The sequence below is a fragment of the Phaseolus vulgaris genome, chromosome 8 (assembly GCF_000499845.2).
Source record: "Phaseolus vulgaris cultivar G19833 chromosome 8, P. vulgaris v2.0, whole genome shotgun sequence".
Lineage (NCBI taxonomy): Eukaryota > Viridiplantae > Streptophyta > Magnoliopsida > Fabales > Fabaceae > Phaseolus > Phaseolus vulgaris.
Window position 1 is genome coordinate 60,426,629 of NC_023752.2, and position 22,812 is coordinate 60,449,440.

General features: G+C 32.9%; 5 protein-coding genes and 2 long non-coding RNA genes across 13 annotated transcripts; 6 read left to right on the top strand and 1 right to left on the bottom strand.

The window, feature by feature from the left end:
* The first annotated feature begins 2,308 nt into the window (after positions 1–2,308).
* LOC137827098 (uncharacterized) lies at positions 2,309–3,598 on the top strand. Its single transcript, XR_011083657.1, has 2 exons — positions 2,309–2,765; positions 2,863–3,598. It is a non-coding gene; the product is annotated as an uncharacterized lncRNA (long non-coding RNA).
* Positions 3,599–3,928: 330 nt separating this feature from the next.
* On the top strand, positions 3,929–5,059 carry LOC137825435 (uncharacterized). Its single transcript, XM_068631102.1, has one exon. It carries the CDS (start codon positions 3,929–3,931, stop codon positions 5,057–5,059), a length of 1,131 nt encoding a protein of 376 aa, XP_068487203.1.
* A 1,670-nt stretch (positions 5,060–6,729) lies between these two features.
* On the top strand, positions 6,730–13,650 carry LOC137827104 (uncharacterized). 7 transcript variants are annotated; one of them, XR_011083659.1, is made up of 6 exons: positions 6,736–6,944; positions 7,023–7,256; positions 7,424–7,515; positions 10,069–10,175; positions 10,368–10,601; positions 10,742–11,004. It is a non-coding gene; the product is annotated as an uncharacterized lncRNA (long non-coding RNA). The 7 variants fall into 7 exon arrangements; XR_011083663.1 differs by having other exon boundaries at positions 6,763–6,903; positions 10,069–10,171; positions 10,739–11,004; XR_011083661.1 differs by lacking the exon at positions 10,742–11,004 and having other exon boundaries at positions 10,069–10,171; positions 10,368–10,504.
* Positions 13,651–15,037: 1,387 nt separating this feature from the next.
* LOC137827102 (uncharacterized) lies at positions 15,038–17,162 on the top strand. Its single transcript, XM_068633314.1, has one exon. It carries the CDS (start codon positions 15,038–15,040, stop codon positions 15,839–15,841), a length of 804 nt encoding a protein of 267 aa, XP_068489415.1. The 3' UTR covers positions 15,842–17,162.
* On the top strand, positions 15,890–17,162 carry LOC137827100 (exocyst complex component EXO70B1-like). Its single transcript, XM_068633312.1, has one exon. It carries the CDS (start codon positions 15,890–15,892, stop codon positions 17,141–17,143), a length of 1,254 nt encoding a protein of 417 aa, XP_068489413.1. The 3' UTR covers positions 17,144–17,162.
* Positions 17,163–18,859: 1,697 nt separating this feature from the next.
* LOC137827101 (uncharacterized) lies at positions 18,860–20,147 on the top strand. Its single transcript, XM_068633313.1, has 2 exons — positions 18,860–19,488; positions 19,574–20,147. The coding sequence occupies exons 1-2, from the start codon at positions 18,928–18,930 to the stop codon at positions 19,787–19,789; spliced, it is 777 nt and encodes a 258-aa protein (XP_068489414.1). The 5' UTR covers positions 18,860–18,927; the 3' UTR covers positions 19,790–20,147.
* Positions 20,148–20,221: 74 nt separating this feature from the next.
* Positions 20,222–22,133, bottom strand: LOC137827099 (UDP-glycosyltransferase 87A1-like). Its single transcript, XM_068633311.1, has 2 exons — positions 21,515–22,133; positions 20,222–21,238 (listed from the first exon to the last, which is right to left on the bottom strand). Exons 1-2 carry the CDS (start codon positions 22,020–22,022, stop codon positions 20,367–20,369), a joined length of 1,380 nt encoding a protein of 459 aa, XP_068489412.1. The 5' UTR covers positions 22,023–22,133; the 3' UTR covers positions 20,222–20,366.
* Positions 22,134–22,812: the final 679 nt, after the last annotated feature.

Sequence of the window (22,812 nt, forward strand, 5' to 3'; positions counted from 1 at the left end):
AAAAATAGGATTAGTGTAATTCGAAAAAGAATGTGAGTAATTTACCTTTCTCATTTTCAGTTTTTCTTGTTAAACTTTGTCCTTCCACAAATCATCTTTATTTTTTAACAATTAAACACGCTTTATAACGTCTCTAACATTTGACTTGAGGAATCCACTGCAAGTATCTTTCTCGGAAAGATGTTGGAAGAAACAAAAAACGTGTGGGGTCTATCTATATGACTAGGATTTTTTATTTATTTAAAACTTACTTGTTTCCCTTTAGTTTTTTGGACTTGAAAATTTAGTTCTATAAATTTTTCATCACATTTTGTTATTTTCTTCTAGTTTTTTAATTCATACATAAATTTAAATTTAGTTATATATAACTTGTCAATTGATATTGTTATATCAATTTATTTGTTTTTTTTTATCAAACATAGATAAAGAAATATAATAGATGTAAACAATTATGGTTTAAAAAACACATGAATGCTTAAATGAGTAAAAAAATAAATGTTCATAGATTTGAAATTTATGATAGTTTATGAATGTTTTGAAACTCATGATATTCTACGAAGATTTTCAAACTTGTGGTATTTAACTAAGGCTTTGAAACTTATGAAATTTTATGGAGGTTCTGAAACCCATGGTAATTAACAAGGTTTTTGTAAATCCATTATATTCTATGAAGGTTCTGAAATCGATGATAGTTAACACGGGTTTTAAAACCTTTGTTAAATAGAGTCTTTTATTGGGGTTTAAAAAAAACCCACGGAACACTTTCCCAACGAATGGTTTTGCCTGTGGAAACTACAATCTCAGCTAAATGATTTAACGTAGATGTTAATCCTTGGAAATGTAAAAATGAAGTTTTGTCAAAACCATTTTTTTTAGTGATAATTAACAATTATAACAATTTTCATAAGTAACAATTGTAACATTTTTCATCAGTAAGCATTGTTAACAAGGTTAAGTGGAGTGAAGGTAACATTCAATTAAAAAAGATTCAATTAAAAAAGATTAATTTGATGAACATCAAGATAGCATTTATGATGAAATCGTGTTTAATTTAGGGTTCCAATAATTTTAACTTGCCCTGATTAATTAAGTTCTAATGATAATTTTCATTGAGTCCAAACTTAAAATATCTCAATTATTACAGTTAATTATCAACTTTTAAAACTAACCTTTTATAGACTACCAATCTTTCAAGAGTATTTGTTCCATATTAGGTCTCATTAATATTTGTTTCCTAACTTGCGAAGGACTAACAAAAAATATGGATACAAGGCTTATAGAAAGAAACTAATATTAATTTTGTCATTTTTAATCTTTAGTTATTTCTCTTTATAGATATGTCTAGCCTTTATTGACTTTTTATTTTACATTGTCTCTTTAGTTACTTAGAATGAATGTACTGCTTATTTATATATCCAGATTCTTTGCTTTGATTTAAGTAAAAAAAATAAAATATAATTCTTTCTCATATCTTTTTCTTTTTTTTTTCTCTTTTGTTCATCTCTATTATATTTTATAATAATTTCTTATGTATTTTACCTTTTCTAATTTTGTAGGGTTTGCATTTTGGCTCATTAAATTTGTTATTTTTTCTATTTCTAATAGTTGAGACTTTGATTTTTATTTAGATTTATCATTTGGTGAATACTAACTATAAGGTTTTAAGTTTTATAGGACATATATTTGATTTATTAATTAAAAAATCAATATTTAAATCATTAATAATAAATTATAAAATAATAATTGGATTATTAAGAAGTAGTTTTCTGAGATAAATGAAAATAACAGAATAATATATATGTAATATAGAAACAAAGTTTATTTTAATAAGTAGGTATAAAAAAAGACAAAATTAAAGAAGTCAGACTTTTATCTTTATTTATTTCAAAAACATAGTTCGTGTAACACTTAAGAACGAGTAAGTTTATGTATTAAAGGACTTAAATATTTTCATATTTTGAGTAAAAAATATGATAATATTTCGTTTTCTTTTAAAATTAGTTTTATACTTTTTTTTACCCATTACAATAGTCTCTTTTATTATGAGTATAAATATACGTTTAAAATTTCATAAAATTTACGTGCAATTTAAAAAAATGGAATATTATTAAAAAGGGAAAAACCTTACAAAGAATTTAAAAAAATTAGGATAAGTGTAAATCGAAAAAGAATGTGAGTATTACCTTTCTCATTTTCAGTTTCTCTTGTATAATAACTTTCTCCTTCCACAAATAATCTTTATAATTTTTTATTATTGTATTTTTTTTTTTTTATAAAATACCGTGTTATGCGGGTACATGGCGAGTTCTCTAACATTTGAATTGAGGACTCTTTCTGACAACCTTAGTCTACAATTATTTTGCTCTGAAAGTTCGTGGAAACCACCAGCAGAAAACGTGTGGGTTTTATCTATATGAGTAGGTGTTAATTGTGTAAGAATTGTTGAGTTTAAATTTACTTGTTTCCCTTTAGTTTTAGTTTTTTGAACTTGAAATTTTAGTTCTATAAAGTTTTCATCACATTAAGGGTTTCTCTCATCCGAAAATGGAGGCTCTCTGTTCGAGGTGGGTGAATGGCTAGAGTTGGCTGAAGAAACCAAAGGTACAGAGACTTGTATGTCTTGCTTCATCTGTTGTGGGACTGATCTGTTATGCACTCAGTTCCACTTTCAATCATTTACTCGGAAACTGGATCTGGTGGAAGATGCTTCTTTATATTGTTTTCATTTTCATCATTTGCCTTGCCGTCTGGTTCGCACCGGCAAGGTCCAGCTCCACCTCTCTCCGGCTTGAAGTTCATTTAGCATTTTTGGTTCTAATACTGACTTCTGTTTATTCCTTTTTGTTTGACAACGTGGTGAAGGGTAAAGCAGATGCATACAGCCTTATCTCTTGTGCTGCTTTTGCTACCATGTCGCTTGGCTTGTCAAATCTGACTCAACTCGGAGTCCAGATTGATCTACTATACTTCTTCTGTGGAAGTCTAATAGTACAACTCATGAAGATCAAATTGTGGTTAGTAATTGTTGGAGGGGGGTTCAGTTATTCCCTCCTCCAGCTTCGTTACTATCCCCGCGACACACTAGGGGAGAATCTTCAGCTCCAGGTCCAAAATCAAGTAATCATTGAAGTTGATGATTCAGAGAGTCAAATGTCACAACATGCTAATGCTGATGTTGATAGTACTCTAGCTACCTCACTAGAAGATGGGGATCTACTCACGCAAAGCAACTCACATCCACAAGATGATGGTCTTATCATCCAACAACAACTCATGAATTGTATAAAGGAGCTTGAGAAGGAGAATCGGATGGTTGTTCGCATGGTTTGTAGTCACGTGGAGAAATACTTTAAAGCCGTGTTGTGACGTGAACCGATGACAAAACTTTAATCCTCCAAAAATTAACATACACAGAATTGTTTCACCCTTCTAGCCTGTCCTTAAGAAAACATACGTAGGAGTAACCGAGTAAGAAGAAAACTCACCTTCCTTCCAGACCAGTTATCATCCAAATCCAACTCAATCCTCGAGCCTTTCAGATTCTATTCATGAGATTTTGATTTTTTCTTAGATTTATCATTAGCTGAATGTTTGTTAAGGTTTTATGTTTTATAGGAGATACATTTTATTTATTAATTAAAAAATCAATGTGTAAATAAATTAATAATAAATTATAAAATAACAAGTGGGTTATTAATTAAGTAATTTTCTAGCTATAAATGAAAATAACATAATAATATGACATATATATACAATCCCGTATAAGAATGGGAGCAGAGTGACCTTTTCCATTTTCAGTCTCTAACACGTGTGGGGTCTGTATCTGGGACTCACGTGTGGGTTCTCTAACTCTATGACTCCGTCTGTGTAATTGTGTAAGAGTATAAAGCTTTGATCACAGTGAGGGTTTCTGTAGTAAAAAATAAAAATGGAGTCTGTTTATTTGAGATGGCTGAAGAAACCAATGGTACTGAGACTTGTATGTCTTGCTTCATCAGTTGTTGGAGTGATCTGTTATGCACTCAGTTCCACTTTCAACCATTTACTGGGAAACTGGACCTGGTGGAAGATCCTTCTTTACATTGTTTTCAGTTTCATCATTTGCCTTGCCGTCTTCTTCTCACCGAAAAGGTCCAGCACCACCTCTCTCCGGCTGGAAGCTCATTTAGCATATTTGGTTCTAATAGTCACTTCTGTTTCTTCCTTTTTGTTTGATAACGCGGCGAAGGGTAAACCAGATGCATTCAGCCTTATCTCCTGTGCTGCTTTTGCTACCATGCCGCTTGGCTTGTCAAATCTGACTCAACTCGGATTTTGGGTTGATCTACTATACTTCTTCTCTGGAAGTCTAATAGTACAACTCATGAAGATGAACTTGTGGTTAGTCATTGTTGGAGGGGGCTTCAGTTATTGCCTCCTTCAGCTCCAACTTCGTTACCATCCGCACGACACACAAGACCATAATAATCTTCAGCTCCAGGTCCAAAATCAAGTAATCATTCAAATTGATGATTTAGAGAGGCAAATCTCACAACAAGCTAATGCTCATGATGTTGATAGTACTGTAGGTACCTCACCAGAAGATGGGGATCTACTCAGGCAAAGCAATTCACATCCACAAGATGATGGTCTTATCATGCAACAACACCTCATGAATTGTATAAAGGAGAATCAGATGTTGAGGAAAATTATTTACCCTAAGAATGTGCAGACACCTGTTACCGACGGAGGGCTTCATCTGATGATTACTAAAGAAGCAATCCTTAGATTGGCCTATGTTTTTAGGATCAATAAACTCAGCCACATAGGAAAAAAGAGGCATGATTTGAAATTCGACCATGATTGGTTTCGACAAAAGGTGGAACAAAACTGCAACCTCTATCTAAGGAATAAGTTTTTGAAACTTGAGACAAATGAGTCAGCGGAAGCAGATTTGACAGCGGAGTTAATGAAAGATAAACTCCACTTTGAGGAGACATGCACACTTCAATCTACATGGACTGTCTCTCATAAACCACAGAGGGAACCAATAGTAAAATCCATAGAACCCTTCTTATAAAAATGTTATTAAAAATTATAGCAATTTCAGTTTAAATATTTTTTTATAAAGGTGACATTATAAAAATATCACTAATATAAATATTTTGTAACATTCCATTAAATATATTACTAAATTGTTTAATAGAAAATTTGTTACATTACTGTCAATAATTGAGGTTTTAAGAAATCTCACCACAATGATTTGTTGAAGGGATTGACCTTTGAAATAAAACTTCAAATGTTTTAATAACTAAATTAAATTTATAAAATTAATGATCTAGCTAAACTATGAAAAATATATATATCTCCTTCTTGGATAAGGAAGGGAATAACTATTAGAAATGAAAAATACAATACAAACTCATTTCCTGATTTATAATCATCATATATCCTGAGATCAAATTTTGATACATGAATAATTCACATACCAAAAGGTAGAGTTAGAGTTTTAGAAAAAATATTTTTGAAATATCTCAATTAATCAAAAAAAAAAATCTAAAAAAATTATAATATAAAAGGTCTATTACACAGAATTTCAACAGTATAAAATGATTCACAACTCTAACAGTCAAATTACAATATTTAAAACTAAGAAGTTGAAAGAAATGTCTAACATTTCACCCGTAGTAACTTTACATTCACTATTTTCATTAGTGATTGGATCAAAATTTAGAAATATAATTATAGTTTTACAATAAAATTCCAAACCAAAAATTCAAAAACAGGAAACTTGGAGATGCCATTAAAAGTCGTAGTTATGCTTTAATTTATAGAGAACTACCGTTATATTTAGAATCAATTTGGATTAATTTCTCTATAATAATATAGTAGAAGAAATTGAATCAAACTTCTTTTGTAATGTAAAATAAACTTTTACATTGTACGCATGTAGTCTACTTAATTCCTTTTCTTTTTCTCCTAGTACTTTAAAAAAGGTATATTCAAACTAATATTTTAATTATCAAAATATATGTTGCTACTCAACTTCATGAATTACAGATTAAGTTATTAAATCATTTCGGCATCTCAGTTGAACAATATCAAACGTTTGGCCATTTCTTTTGGCAGGTGGTTCACTTGTGGTCACATTTGCTAACTACACCCAACACTAGGCAATTATATTAGTTTGTACAAGAAAGAATTGTTTTAATGGAGATTATTTATTATATGTTAATTAATATAACTTAAAAATAGATTTAATTAACAACAGACATATTTTTAATTTTGATTAAATTTTATAAGATTTTGTACTACCAACACTTAAATAATAGAGATTTTAAAACATCATTTAGTGTTAGTGGATGAAAATGGCTAAAGTTTACTTTATTGTTTAGTCTTAACTACCAAATAACTGTGAAATCACTTTAATAATAGGATACACGTAATAAAAAATTATTTCTATTCTTATTTACATAAACGTAAAAAAAATTTCTGCAGTGGCACATGTTGAAACAACTAAAAGCTCTTGCCAAATTCACATACACCTCACAACTTTTTCTAGATAAAAACAAATTTGTTTTAGAACCTCACCAAAATACTTCAATCTTTTCAAGTTTCAATAAATAAATATAATTAAATATTTTTTTATATATAAATAATTTAAAAACATATAATTTTAATATTCTTATTTTATTTTATTTTGTTTTCCCTCTCTCTTTTTTTTGTTACTTTTCCTCTTTCTCTTCCACTAAACACGTAATCCCTCACTCCCACTGCATACTCACGCTCTCCTAACCCTTAATCCTCTTTCTACCTCTGGTCCACCACGAAGCTGCTTCTGGCTTTCCTCCACCGGGAAACCACTTCTCTACAAACCGCGTTTCGTTCACGCAAGATGTGTTCTGCGATTTGTTGGATTTCAAGGTACAAAAGGTGACTACCACTTCTGCAATACACGTTTCAAGGTGATTTTTGTTGGATGAATTGGCGTTTCCGTTTCCGTGCTGTGTTTTTTACTGGATCCACGAACTGATTTTTTACAGGATGAAATTCATTTCTCGGTTCAGTTAGAGGTTCAAAACGTCAACTGATTTTCTACGGTGTTTTAATCATCTGCAACTTGCTTATGGTTCTGAAATTTTGCAAGAGTGCAACGCTATTCCCAGCTAAGTTCTGAAATCACGTCTACTGATTTTACTGCTTTGAGAACGAAATCAGTATTAAAGTTTTATAGCAGTTCAGGGAGATGATCAAGGATTACTTCTGTTCCAATTCCTGTAAGTTGCTTCTTACTCATCATCTTAACTCTAGGTAATTTATTGTTTGTTACGGTATTTTAGGAATTCCTTTTTAACTTTAGTCTGAATTAAATATAGATTTTTAAACCATATATCAATCTAGGTTTAAAAAACAGTGAGAAGTGGACTAATTAGTATTTCTTTAGTACTTGAAGTGCAGAGTATAGTAAACACGATGCAAGAAAAAAGAAAACAGAGAAGAAAAGAAGGACGAGGGAGATAAAAAGAGAACGAAGAGGTGTGTTTTACGTTTTGATGTATCTGATAACTCTTTTTGCAGCTTTCATATGTGTTTCGTTTGGACAGTGCATGAACCTTGAAAGAATACTCACAACATTTAGGATGTCAGGTCTGGTTGTTGTTAAGTACATCAGACAACCTATCAAACTTCTAAACTTAGATTCATTAACCTTGTCAGAACCATCATCTTTGATTAGCTTCTCCTTTTGATTCATGGGAGTGTTCACAGTTTTGCAATCTTCCATCAGAAATTTCTTGAGTATTTCCTTTGCATGTTTTCTTTGACTTAAGAAAACTTCATCCTGATTCTGTTTGATCTCAATGCCAAGAAAGTATGACATAAGACCAAGATCTGTCATTTCAAAGACCTTTTTCATTTCCAGTTTGAACTGGTTGATTTCTTCAACATTGCTTCCTGTAACTAACATGACATCCACATAAAGAGAAATTACCAAAATATTTGTACCTTGATGTTTGACATACAATGTGAGTTCAGATTGGCTTTTATGAAAGCCAAGGTGCACCAGATGATCATCAACCTTGTTGTACCAGGCTCGTGGAGCTAGCTTTAATCCATATAAATCCTTTTTCAAAAAGTAGACTTTATTTTCATTGCCCTCATTCACAAAGCCTTCAGGTTGTTCAACAAAAATTTCTTCTTGCAAATCTCCATTTAAGAATGCAGATTTAACATCCAAATGGTATACTTTCCAGCTCCTTTGAGCAGCAAGAGCAAGCAATAATATTACAGTGTCAAGCCTGGCAACAGGTGCAAATGTCTTTGAATAATCAACACCAAAAACTTGTGCATATCCTTTCACAACAAGTCTTGCTTTGAATTTGTTGATAGAACCATCAGGACTTAGCTTGGTTCTGAAAACCCATCTTACTCCAATTATTTTTCTGTTTAGTCGACCAACCAACTCCCAGGTTTTATTTTTCTCAATCATAGAAAGCTCCTCCTACATTGCAGCCATCCAGTGTTGACTGTTTTTTGCATCGTGAAATCCTGCAGGCTCACAAACAGCTACATTGCACCTTTGACAGATGTCAGACAATAGTCTTGTTCCTCTGACAGGTGCATCATCAACTGTAGCATCATCTTCAGATTCTTCAGTCATGCTCCCAAGGGTTGAACTGTTTGGAGCATTTGGACTTTGATTCACCTTAGTTGAACTTTCCCAATCCCATTGTTCATTTTCAACAAAATGAACATCTCTGCTTACAATCACACGACCAATTTGTGGCTGAAAAATTTTGTAAGCTTTGGATACAGTGCTATATCCAACAAAGATGCTTGCTTATGCTTTTTTATCAAGCTTATCACGCTTGACCTGTGGAATATAAGTGAAGCAAAGACAACCAAATATTTTGAGAAATTTTAAAGAAGGTTTGTAGCCATACCAAGCTTCATATGGTGTCAGATCTTTCAAGGCTTTTGTAGAAATTCGATTTTGTAGGAATACAACAGTGTTTGTTGCCTCCCCCCATAACCCTTTTGGAAGATTCTTTTCATGGAGCATACACCTTGTCATCTCCATAATGAATCTGTTCTTCCTTTCACTGACACCATTCTGTCGAGGAGTATATGGTGTTGTTAATTGATGTTGAATTCCAGCTTCTTCACAAAATTTGTTGAAAGCATCAGAGGTGTATTCCTTGCCATTGTCAGACCTTATAATCTGAATTGAGCATCCACTTTCATTTTCAACTCTGGTTTTGAATTTCCAGAATATACTGGGAACCTCTAACTTTTGTTTCAACATGAAAATCCAACACATTCTTGTTAGATCATCAATAAAAATTATGTAGTAGAGGTTACCATTTAATGAAGGTGTTCTCTGAGGACCACACAAATCAGTGTGCACCAGTTGCAGCTTTTTCGAGGCTCTCCAAGCTTGTTTAGGGAAAGGTTGTCTGTGTTGCTTCCCAAAATTGCAGGCATGACAAGGAGGAATATTATCATCAATGTCTGCGAGTCCTTCAACTAGCTTCTTTGATTGCATCTGAAACAATCCTTGATGATGAAAGTGCCCAAGTCTTTTGTGCCAAATCTCAGTGGCACTAGCTCTGGACTTGAAGGCCATTTGTTCTTTCTCCATTGGATTTAAAGCAAAGCTTTTTCCTTTCATTTTGACATTGAACAAGTCTTTGCCACTAGCATCTCTAATCAAGCACTGTTTATTCTCAAACAACACTTTATAGCCTTTATCGAGTAGGTGGCCAACACTTAAGAGATTTTGATCAATTTTAGGTACAAATAAAACATCTGAAACAAATTTTGTACCTTCATAGCTTGCTATAGCTACTGTGCCTTTTTCCCTTGACTTCCAAGAGTTCACCATTTCCAATTCTCACTCTCTTAACTTCAGTGTTTTTTAATTCTTCGAAAAGCTCCTTGTCATATGTCATATGATTTGTGCACCCACTGTCAATCAACCAGCTCTCACTTGATTCTCTACTTGAGAAACAAGTGACCACGAACAATTGATCTTCTTCTTGACCAACAACTTGTGCATCTACTTCTTGCACCTGACCTTTGACTTTGCAGATCACAGCTTCATGTCCAAGTTGATTGCATTTGGAGCATTTTGCATCGGGTCTTCTCCAACACTTGTATGGTGGATGACCTTTCTTCTCACAGTGGCGGCAAGGTGGGTAGGATTTTTTGGAACCTTCTTCCTTTTTTAAGTTTTTCTTCTTTTTGTACCTGTTGTTGTCTTGATGCTTGACAGGTAAAGCTCCTTCAATCACCCCTTCTTGCCTCATAGACCTTCTTTGCTCTTGTGCTTGTAAAGCATTCAAGAGCTCTGTAAGAGAGATTTTTGACAGGTCTTAGGTGTTCTCCAGAGTAGTAATGGTGGCTTCAAACTTCCCGGGAACAGTGACCTGCAGCTTTTCAACAATCCTAGAGTCAATACACACAGAACCAAGTAATCTCACCTTATTGGCAATGCTGAGAAGTCTGTCAGAGTACTCCTTCATTGACTCAAACTCCTTCCTCTTCTGCAACTCGAAATCCTGAATCAAATTCAGGACTTTCATTCCACGAATCCTCTCATCTCCTGCAAATTCACCCTTGAGGTAATCCCAAATTTCCTTTGTTGTTTTGAGGGACATTATTCGTGTGAAGATCATTTGAGATATAACTGCAAATAGGCAAGCTTTTTCCTTTGATTTTATGGTTTTTTTCTCCTTCTATGCTTTGATTTGTGCAACAGTAGGATTTGCTGGAAGTGGAGGGACTTCGTAATCTTCTTCTACTGCTTCCCAAAGATCCAAAGCCTTCAGATAAGTCTCCATACGAATTGCCCACATTTGATAATTGTCTCCATCAAAGACTGGTGGTGCAACAGCTGAAAAACTTGATTCTCCTTCCATTTTGACCTCACAGATCCCTTAAGAAGAGTGCTTTGATACCAATTTGTTAGTTTCAAAACAAATAATATTTGATTGATCAATTGAGATGATATATTAAAGTTGGAAAGTTGTGCATTTGTACACAGAATGAATAAAGATTGTTCTAAAAAACAGAAAATAAATATGGTAACAAACCAATAGTTAAAACAGAATTAATTAATTTTCTAAAAATCTGGAGACTTATTCAATAACAAAAAAAAGCTAACTTGTAGGATGTTAAACACATGATCCTAACAAACATTCTTAAATATCAACTTTTTTTTAAAAGAACTATAGAAAAGGTTTCATAAAACCAATAAAAGAAGAAAGAGTTTGGTTACTGACTTACCACGTCAAAAACAGCCTTAAGTTAACTTTCCTTTACCATAAGCAACAATCAAGTTGTCTATGGTTCTGTTGTAAACTCCCATCAGATAAGAAAATTTTGGTTATTATGTAGTGTTTCCATTGCTTGATACCACTTCCTTGGAAAGCAAAAACAAAAGGGACATAATTGAAAGCATATACACCTATGTCTGAGATTTGATTAAGTACCTTAAACTTTCTATCCAACCAGGGAAAGGTTCTCTGTAAGTATTAGTAATGATTGTGGGACGTACAATTACTATATTCATGTTTCCCTTTGTAGTTCCTACAATCATTTCTCCCATTGCCTTTGTAAAGACATAGGTGTGTGGCCATCCATATATCGTTGCTCTAATAATTAGTCATGAAACAACCATCATATGGTAATTGTAAAAAATGAAAATGTTACCTGATACACACAAAATTATAGATAAACTTGTGGAGGTAATTTAAATTGTTCAACAAAAGGAAGGTGGTGTGATTAAAGTGGAAGTAGTAGAATTGGAAGACCTTTTACTTCCCAAGTCCTTCATGGCCAATTCAATATCATTGAAGGCAAGATTTGATTCGCTACCATTCAAATAAAGTTTGCATCATCATGGGCACACAATTTTTTATTATATAAGCAAAGAATTAAATTAAGTAAAAGATACTTTATACATATCTCAACCCGTTTACGAATAAAGAGAATGATACTATCTATATCTAGAACGGGCACTATTACCCTTCCTAAAGCTACCTACGAAGAAAAAAAACAAGAGCTTCTTAAAGCACCACCAGCAACAATTCCTGCCATTCCTCCGCCACTGCAAAAAAAAAAAACCTTACATCACAATGGATCATCATGGGCACACACATATATATTAAATATGAGATTCTGATATAACCATGCAACAGATACGACCTTAAGCATATATATTTACAAGGACATAAAATGAGCCAAAAAATTTCAAGTTAGGCTTTAGCCAACAGAAAAGAAAAAATTGTTGATGAAGCAGTTAGGCAACTAACACAATAATGATTTTTTTTCTAAAACTTATCCACTCCATTTCCAATACATGTACATGACTTGGTAGCTTGCCAAAGTGAGGCCATTGGTGTTCCAGTCACCAAAACTCATCTTGCTCCCAATTCATGCATCAGAAAAAAGAGTCTTCATTAAGATAACAATGTAGTACTAGTACTACCACCAATAATACTCCTATATACAACCATTTATTTATTGGTGGTCAATAATGGCCATATGCATATACTTAAAAAAGACTACATGACATACACTATATATAATAACACTACAAAAAAAAATTATGAAATAAAAACATATTTTAGAAACAAAAAATAATTAGTTGCTATATTGACTAAATTAGAGACTATTTTAGAAACTAAAAAAAAAAATTGGTTTCTAAATTAATTTATATTATTGATGAATAATTTCTAAATTGGTATCTAAGGTTTTTCTACTAAATTTAGAATCTAAATAATTGGTAGTTAAAATCTTGGTATAAACTATTTATCAATAATAGAAACTAATTTAGAAACCAATAATTTTTTTAGTCTCTAAACTATATTTAATTTAGTCAATATAGCAACTAGTTATTTTTAGTCTATAAAATTGGTTTCTATTTAATAACTTTCTAGTAGTGTTGGTTTATATAATTCCTAATTTTTTTTGTTGCAAGCTCACACTTCAAAAAAATGACTTATTTTGTTTTAGCTTTTGATGTACATATTTTTATGTGTAATTTTAGTTTTAGTTGTAATTGTTAATATTTAATTTTCATAATTTTGAAATATTTTAAATTAAGGTCTTTATTTTAAAATGCATCTAATAATTAATTCACTGTGAGAGTGACAAATGATAAAGTTAATTTCTCCTAGCAATATGTTTTAATGCTCACATCTAATAGATAATGCAATTATTTAGGATATATAAAGCAGTGATAAACACCAATGATTGTCAAGTTAGGTAATAGTGGCTTGTGATCCGAGTTCGGACACTAAAGTGATGGAAGAAGCAATATTGGAGTAAGAAGAAAATAGTGTCTTATTTAGGGTTTCTTCTCCTTAGATATAATAGACATAAGTGTGGCTGAATTTTGATTCCTTGTTAGGACTATCGGTGACGGCCATTAAACCTGTGTTGGAGAGCAGTGTGTCTGCGGTAGAAGAGAGAAGTCGGGAGGATTGTTAGAGATGGTGGAAAATGGGGTTGAAGATTTTTAAACTCGTGGTATTTAACGGAGATTTTGAAACTCATATTATTTTACGGGATGATATATTTATTGATTTATATTTTCCTAGCGGTGTTAATTTAATTTTTTAGAAACTGAAATAAAGTTATCAAAATTCTCTTCTTGAAGAGTGAAAACTCTCTCCCAGTTCTCTCAAAGATGTCAATTTTTTTTGGAGAAAATGATCCATAAATTTGAACTTGTAATTTAATAAATATAAAAAAATTGTTTTTAAACTAATCTACATTTATTGATATTTTTAGTAATATAGTAATTGTGAAAAATACAAACCAATTTTATTCTTTTTTTATTTATTTAATTAAAAAGAGTTAACTAAAAAACATTTAAAAAAATTGATACTATATTAAAGTAACATTTATTTACCAAATGTCACAATATTATGTTTATTTTATTTATAGTAATATTTATATATAAAAAATGTTACTAAAACTTATGTATTGAAAATGTAACTAAAAATACAAAAATGCTGTAGTGTAATCCGGGTTAAGTTAGAGATTCTAAATTTACAACTTTCAATTATTGAAACACGTTTATAAATACTTTTTTTTAAACATTACAAGAAAATCATGAAATAAAAATCAATTTTTAAAGATCAAAATAATTAGTTGGAATAGTAACTAAATTAGAGACATTTTAGAAATTAAATAAAAAAATTGGTTTCTAAATTAGTTTCTATTATTGTTAAATAGTTTCTAAATTGGTATCTAATTAGCTAGTTTTAGAGACAAAATTTAGAAACTAAATAATTGGTAGTTAAAACCTTAGTGACTAATTAAATACAAATTTAAAAACTATTTAATAATGATAGAAACTAATTTAGAAACAAATTATTTTTAGTTTCTAAAATGATTTCTAATTTAGTTACTATTGCAACTAATTATTTTCATCTCTAAAACAATAGCATATAAATGCTAAAAGAAAAGGAAAATGGTTTTTTGACACCATTATTCCACCCTACACCCCACTAAATATTAATATTTTAATTTATTTAATTTTAAAATTATTTTAACATTTTATATTTTATTTATATTTTCATTAAGGACTTTTTTTTATTTTATAAATTTTTTTTATTATAAATATTAATATTTTGTTGGATGGTAAAGTGGATGTGAAAATATCATCACCAAAAGAAAAAGTGTAATTTGAAAAAGAATGCAAGTATTGTTGACCTTTTCCATTTTCAGTTTCTCTTGTTAAACTTTGTCCTTCCACAAATCATCTTTATTTATTTTTTCCAATTCAACACGCTTTATGACGTCTCTGACACTGCAGGACTTATCTAAAAACATCATAGTTTGCATTTGTTTTCTCCGAAAGTTTCCGAAAACCTGTGGGGTCTGTATCTCGGACTCGCGTCTAGGGTCTCTAAGTCTATGACTCCGTCTGTGTAACTGTGCAAGAGTTTTTAGTTTAAATTTACTTTTTTTCCTTTTTAGTTTTTTGAACAAGAAATTTTAGTTTCTGTAAAGTTTTCATCACATTAAGGGTTTCTCCCGTCCAAAAATGGAGGCTATTTATTTGAGGTGGGTGAATGGCTGGAGTTGGCTGAAGAAACCAAAGGTACAGAGACTTGTATGTCTTGCTTCATCTGTTGTTGGACTTATTTGTTATGCACTCAGTTCCACTTTCAACCGTTTACTGGGAAACTGGAGCTGGTGGAAGATGCTTCTTTACATTGTTTTCAGTTTCATCATTTTCCTTGCCGTCTGGTTCGCACCGCCAAGGTCCAGCTCCACCTCTCACCGGCTGAAAGCTCATTTAGCATTTTTTGTTCTAATAATCACTTCTGTTTATTCCTTTTGGTTTGATAACGTGGTGAAGGGTAAACCAGATGCATACAGCCTTATCTCTTGTGCTGCTTTTGCTACCATGTCGCTTGGCTTGTCAAATCTGACTCAACTTGGATTCCAGATTGATCTACTATATTTCTTCTGTGGAAGTCTAACAGTACAACTCATGAAGATCAAATTGTGGTTAGTCATTGTTGGAGGGGGCTTCAGTTATTCCCTCCTCCAGCTTCGTTACTATCCCCGCGACACACAAGGGCAGAATCTTCAGCGCCAGGTCCCAAATCAAGTAACCATTCAAGTAGATGATTTAGAGAGTCATATGTCACAAGAAGCTGATGCTGATGTTGATAGTATTCTAGGTACCTCACCAGAAGATGGGGATCTACTCATGCAAAGCAATTCACATCGACAAGATGATGATCTTATCATCAAACAACAGCTCATGAATTGTATAAAGGAGCTTGAGAAGGAGAATCAGATGGTTGTTCCCATGGTTTGTAGTCACGTGGAGAAATAACTTAAAGCCGTGTTTGAGTCCAAAGACAAAGGTGAGGAGCAGAATGAAATGAGGGAAGTACCGCATCCTGACGTCAACTTGGTGATGGATGCATATCCATCGGGAATTATGAGGCGCCTTAAGGAAAGCGTGAAGCTGATGGTGGAAGCAGGTCTTGAGGAGGAATGCAGCGAGATTTACAGCAAATGGCGAAGGGAGTTTCTACAACAGTGTCTGCGGGCACTTGGGTTGCAATTTCAAACTCCCAATAATGAGGACGTTGAGAAGTGGTTAAAAACGTGCAGGGCAGCTGGGAAGATATTGTTTCCCAATGAAAGGATATTCTGCGATTACCTCTTTTCAGGGTTCTCTGACGCTGCGGGTGTCTCATACGAGAAGGTTTGCAAGGAACTAACCATTGGTCTCCTGAGTTTTGTCGATACCATCCTAACAGCAACACTTTATCAATCGAATCTTTTGTTTAGCATCGTACCTAAAATGTCGGAGTCATTGGAAGAGTTGATACCGGAGTTCATCTTACCGAAATTTCCCGAATTGTCGTTTGTAGATGATCTTCAAAAAGTTCGTCAAAGATTAGTTATTGTAAACAGGTTGAGGAAAATTATTTACCCTAATAATGTGCAGGCACCTGTTACCGACGGACGGCTTCATCTGATTACTAAAGAAGCAATGAACTACATCCTTAGAATTTCTGAAGATATTGGAGGGCGTTGGTTTCGCCGATCTGACCACAACGAAAATTCTACATTTTGGGTGGTGATAGGAAGGATGATTGAGTTGTTAGAGAGCGAGTTGGAAGCCAAGTCTAAAGTCTACTACACTGACCCCGCATTGTCCTATGTTTTTATGATCAATAATCTCAGCTACATAGGACAAAAGATGCCTGATTTCAAATTCGACCATGATTGGTTTGGACAAAACACAGCGAAGGTGAAACAAAACTGGAACCTCTATCTAAGAAGCTCGTGGAATAAGTTGTTGGACTTTTTGAAATTTGAGACAAATGAGTCAATGGAGTTAATGAAAGATAAACTCCATTTGTTCAACCTTCACTTTGAGGAGACATGCACAATTCAATCTACATTGACTGTCTTTGATAAACAACGGAGGGAACGAATAGTAAAATCCATAGAAGCACTCTTGTTGCCAGAATATGGAAATTTTACTGACAGGTTCCGAGCTGTTTTTGGTAATCAAGCTTATGATTATATTAAGTTCGGAATTGTAGACATTCAAAATTGTCTCAGCCATTTGTTTCTTATAGACGAGGAAATGGATCTGCAAGACAAGAAAATAAAATGAAGTTTGAAACAATTTATTATACATTGTCACAACAAACACAGTTGCAGCGTTATAAATTGCGTTTTACTGTTTCACTTTAATTATTAGTTATTGTTTCCTTTAAACTATTTCATTATTAACATTAATGATAAATGTACAACTCCATTTTTTTATACAATCACATTACAACTCCATTTTTTTATACAATCACATTACAACTCTCAATACTATTATTTTAATATTTTCTTATATTATTTAATTACAAATTTACCTTTTAATATATATATTTATTTCTAAACCTAAGAGTTGTGACACTATATTTTCCTTTCTCCAATTGATCTTTTATACGTCAAGGACTAGATTGCGATAGTACACTATTCCTTTAAATGAAAAGTAACACTACTACTACCACAAACTCTATGAACATTAAAAAAATATTATTAAATCAAAGAAAAATGTTACTAAGATGATTTAGTAACATTTTATTAAATATAACGAATACTCTAATTTTAACATATTAACAGAAACATTTATAAAAATGTCAGTAAATATTTTTAATAATATTTATTTAGTAAAAAGATAATATTTTAAAATTTTTATTATTTTTTTAATAAAAGTAACACTGTAAAAATATTACTAAATTTTTTAGTAATTCTTTTAACAAAATGTGACATTTTAAAAATTTTACTAATTTTTTTATGAAATATAACATTATAAAAATATTATTTAAAAAAATTAATAATATTTTTAAATTAAAATTTTTAGTAATTTTTTTTAATAAAGAGTTGACATATAAAAAATGTTACTAAATTTTATTTAGTAATAGTTTTTTAAAATAAGTAACATTATAAAAATATTTAGTAATTTTTTTTAATAAAGTGATGACACTTTAAAAATGTTATTAACCTTTTTTTATAATATTTTTGAATAAAAAAGTGACAATTAAATTAAAGCATATCCAATTATGATAATTTAACTTACATATGATATACATCTTTGATCGTATGAATTGGATTGAGCGTATTTGGATTAGGCAGATGAAAAAACAATTGTTGGAGGTTACAGTGATGTTATTTTTTCTGAAGAAATCTCAGTGATGTTAATTATGGTGTCATCATATTTATCTTAGTAATTTTTTCTTCATATTTTTTGTTCCATTATTTTTATTTAGCTGATGTTTTTAATCACCTCTTCCAATTTTTTTTTTATATATCTGGTGTTTTTAACCATCTCATCTAATTTTTGTGTTTTTTTTTATGTATTTTGGTGTTTTTAACCATCTCTTCTAACTTTGTAGGGTTCGCATTTTGGCTCATTAATTTTGTTACTTTTTCTATTTCTAATAGATGAGACTTTGATTTTTACTTAGATTTATCATTTGGTGAATGTTAACTAAGGGTTTATGTTTTATATATATTTGATTTATTAATTAAAAATTCAATATTTAAATGATTAATAATAAATTATAAAATAATAATTGGATTATTAAGAAGGGATAAATGAAAATAACAGAATAATATTGCATAGGTATATTATTTGCAAGTATCTTTCTCGGAAGGATCCGTACATTCTTAACAAACAAATAAATTAATATTTTAATTATTTTATTTTAATTTTTAAAACCTTTTCCGGTTCTCGGAAAGTTGGTGGAAAACCCCAAACAGAGAACGTGTGGGGTCTATCTATATGACTCATTGTGTAAGAATTTTTTATTTAAACTTTACTTGTTTCACTTTAGATTTTTTGAACTTGAAATTCTAGTTCTATAAAGTTTTCATGAGATTGAGGGTTTCTCTCATCCGAAAATGGAGGCTCTGTGTTTGAGGTGGGTGAATGGCTGGAGTTGGCTGAAGAAGCCAAAGGTACTGAGATTTGTATGTCTTGCTTCATCTGTTGTTGGACTCCTCTGTTATGTACTCAGTTCCTCTTTCAACCATTTACTAGGAAACCGGATCTGGTGGAAGATGCTTCTTTACATTGTTTTCAGTTTCATCATTTGCCTTGCCGTCTTCTTCACACAGGCCAGGTCCAGCTCCACCTCTCTCCGGCTGGAAGCACATTTAGCGTTTTTGGTTCTAATACTCACTTCCGTTTATTCCTTTTGGTTTGATAACGTGGTGAAGGGTAAAGCAGATGCATACAGCCTTATCTCTTGTGCTGCTTTTGCTACCATGTCGCTTGGCTTGTCAAATCTGACTCAACTCGGATTCCAGATTGATCTTCTATATTTCTTCTGCGGAAGTCTAACAGTGCAACTCATGAAGATCAAATTGTGGTTAGTGATTGGTGGAGGTGGCTTCAGTTATTCCCTCCTCCAGCTTCGTTACTGTCCGCGCGACACAGAAGGGGAGAATCTTCAGCTCCAGGTCCAAAATCAAGTAACCATTCAAATAGATGATTCAGAGAGTCAAATGTCACAAGAAGCTAATGCTGATGTTGGTAGTTCTGTAGGTACCTCACCAGAAGATGCACAAGAGCATCTACTCACTCAAAGCAATTCGCTTCCACAAGATGATGGCGAAGTACCTCCCAAAACTAAAAGGAAAAATTCGTCCGCAGATCGACATTTTCGACGCACCACAAGTGCATATATTGTACGAAAATGTGTCCCTGACGCCGACGACGGAACGAATAGCAACCCTATATAATTCTGATGGCAGGCATTGATTCTCACGTGGCAGGCATTGATGACATGATTCAGAATGTTTGTCATTGCAGGATAAAAATTAAAATTTGGAAGGTTGAAAATAACGAGGGGGTGTTTTTTCGCAAAAAAAGTGAAAAGGTGAAAAGGGAAAGTTTGGGTTTAGAGTATCACCGAATAGTTTCTTGAATCTGCCCAGCAAACAAAAAACAAAGGTGGGTTTTTAGGGTTGTAGTTTTGATTTGTAAATTGGTGATATTTTTGTTGATGGTGGTGTCGTTTGGTATTTGATGACTGTTGGGTCCTATGATATCATATGAATTTCATGATCCCTTATTAGTGTTTGTTTACCTAATGAAATCATAGGTTGGTTTCGATTAATTAGTCCATAAGACTTCGATCTAAGACTAGGGAACTTGCGGTATTATAGTGGAGTTCAGATCATTTTTAGACTCTTGTGAATAAGAATAACTTCTTGACATTTTACCAAGCCCAAAATTAAATCCACTATGGAAAGTCAGGTAACGACAATTAAGATTATCCGTACATAAAGATAAGTTCGTTTTAATCTGTCACTCAAAGCTTATGAATGCATCAGTTTTAGGAAATGTCTCTAATAAATGCATCAAGGTTCCCATCTGAGGACCCACCTGTGCCAATGGCTTTGAGACACGTGGCCCTGATTTCCCTTGCCCTGCCTCTGATCTGCTTTCCCTCTTGGCTTTCATGATCTATAAACCTCTTAACCAGCTTTTCTATCTTTTCTTTTGCCACAATCTCTTCAATGTCCAACTTCTCTTGTTCCACCTTACACCCATTCCTCCACTCATCTACAATTTGGCTGCTATTTGGAACTTGATCCAAGAAAAGAGGGAATGTGAGCATTGGTACACCAGCAAAGAGAGCTTCAAGAGTGGAATTCCATCCACAATGGCTCCAGAATCCACCTACGGAAGAATGAGACAACACCTTCAATTGGTCACACCATGGCACCACCACACCCTTATCTCCACACTTGTCTTTCAACCAAGAAGCATCCGCTCTAGCCACCCAAAGATAACGAACGTTGCTACTGTTTAGTGCCTCAACAATTTGATCCATTTGAGCACTAGACACTGAAAGGAAACTGCCCAAAGAAATGTACAATACCGATTCAGGAGGCTGAGAATCTAGCCATTTTATATAGTCAGGGTTATGATCATTGTTCACTGAAGAAGGGTTTTCTCCTAATTCTAAATATGGTATAGCAGGGCCAATAGGATATATTGGAAATGGAAATATAGCTTTTAAGGATTCAATTGTTTCAGCTTCTAATTCATGGACTGTGGTGAGTAAAAGATAATTTGCTTTGGGAACCTTCGAAATACATTCCAATGCAAGCTGCAGGACCCGTTGATCATTTTCATGAAGCACAGTTCGAAGGTCTGCCAAATGAGCCGAAGAAATTCCAGGAATGTTCTCTACTTCTCCATCTGCATCATTTACAAAACCCCACAGATAAGACATGCACCTATATACAATTGCATTACCCTTTTGCACATGATTAGCAATAGCGAAAGTTTCACCCTTTTAACAGTTAGAGATTAAGACTGATATAAGCAATCATACTTGTAAATTCTCACAACATCCCAAATTTAACATTTGTCTTTCACATAAATGGCTTGTGCATAAACCTTAATTTTCTTCTTCATGATTTACCAGTGGGAAAGTAAATAAACAAAATCAGATGTAAAAAAAGCGATATATACCCAGCGTATCTTTGTCAACGTTCAAACGCCGTTGTTGTGCAAAGACATCAAGGTGATGCAGCATGGAGTAAAACGACGCCGACATGGTCCAAAACGCAGCCACGGGAATATTCCTCCGATTTGCAAGGGCGATGGGCCAGCGCAGCTCAACGCAGCCTAGAATCGCGGTCGGCGGCGGCTCGAGCCGATCGAGGAGCCGATCGAAGGGCGCTTCCATGTTTGTCATGACGGCTTCGTAGAAAGCGGGAAAATTGGCGGCTTTGTGGCGCTCGTTAGGGACGACGTTGGGGATGGCGGCGAAGCGAATGGCTTCCGGCTTGGGATCGGAGCCTATAAAGCCGAGCCACTCCTCGGTGACCACGAAGGTTATGAGAATCTCCTTGGGTCTTCTCGATGCCAGGATCTTGCACAGGTTCATCATGGGGTTGATGTGGCCTCTGCCCGGGAACGGCATAGCCACCAAGTGGCATACGCCGCCGCTTCCGCCGCCTCCGCCGGAGTTATGCATAGCCGGAGAAGTGGATCAATGAGTGTGAGTGTTGGGTTTGTTGTCTTCTGGAGTGTTCTATGTATTTGCAATCTTCTTGACTGGTGCAGTTTCCAGTATTAAACAACAACATGGCTGCTTTAAATAATAATTTAAACACTGTAGAGTTAGATTCTTCATCAATATAATTTTAATCAGATCTTATTTATTTTCTAACTAAAACATGTATTAATATGAGATCAAATGTTAAAATGCTAATAAATTATGTTAGAAAAAGTACATAACACATTTTGAATTGAGTAATTGATGTATTCAATCCTTAATTAACATTGGAGATTAGACTGTTATAAATGAAAAAATACGATGGAAAGAAATACATTATTAAAAATATCCATAAAATCTTTGGATAAGATTTAATCATTAATAAAATCGAAATTACTTTGTATTAATAATATCTTTTTGTCTATTATGTTTTAATTGGACACAGTCATTTTAGTTGCTGATGGTTAAATTGTGTTTTTCCTTTATTTGTTTAATAATAACAGACTTTAGAACAAGCTAAGCAATCACACACAAAATTATTTGAAGATTTGTCTTTAATTATTTAATCACACATAAATTTTCAAAATGCTTATAGTTTCACTGGTGAATGAAAAGTCGGTCTTTTAATTTAATTTTAGCTAGTGACGAAAATGAAACGTCAGTGTCTAAATTCAGTCAATAGCAAAGTAATAATCAATATCTAATTCTATTTCAACTGTACTTTAAGGGGAACTCACGACAGGTCTTTTAAAAGTATAATATATTTACT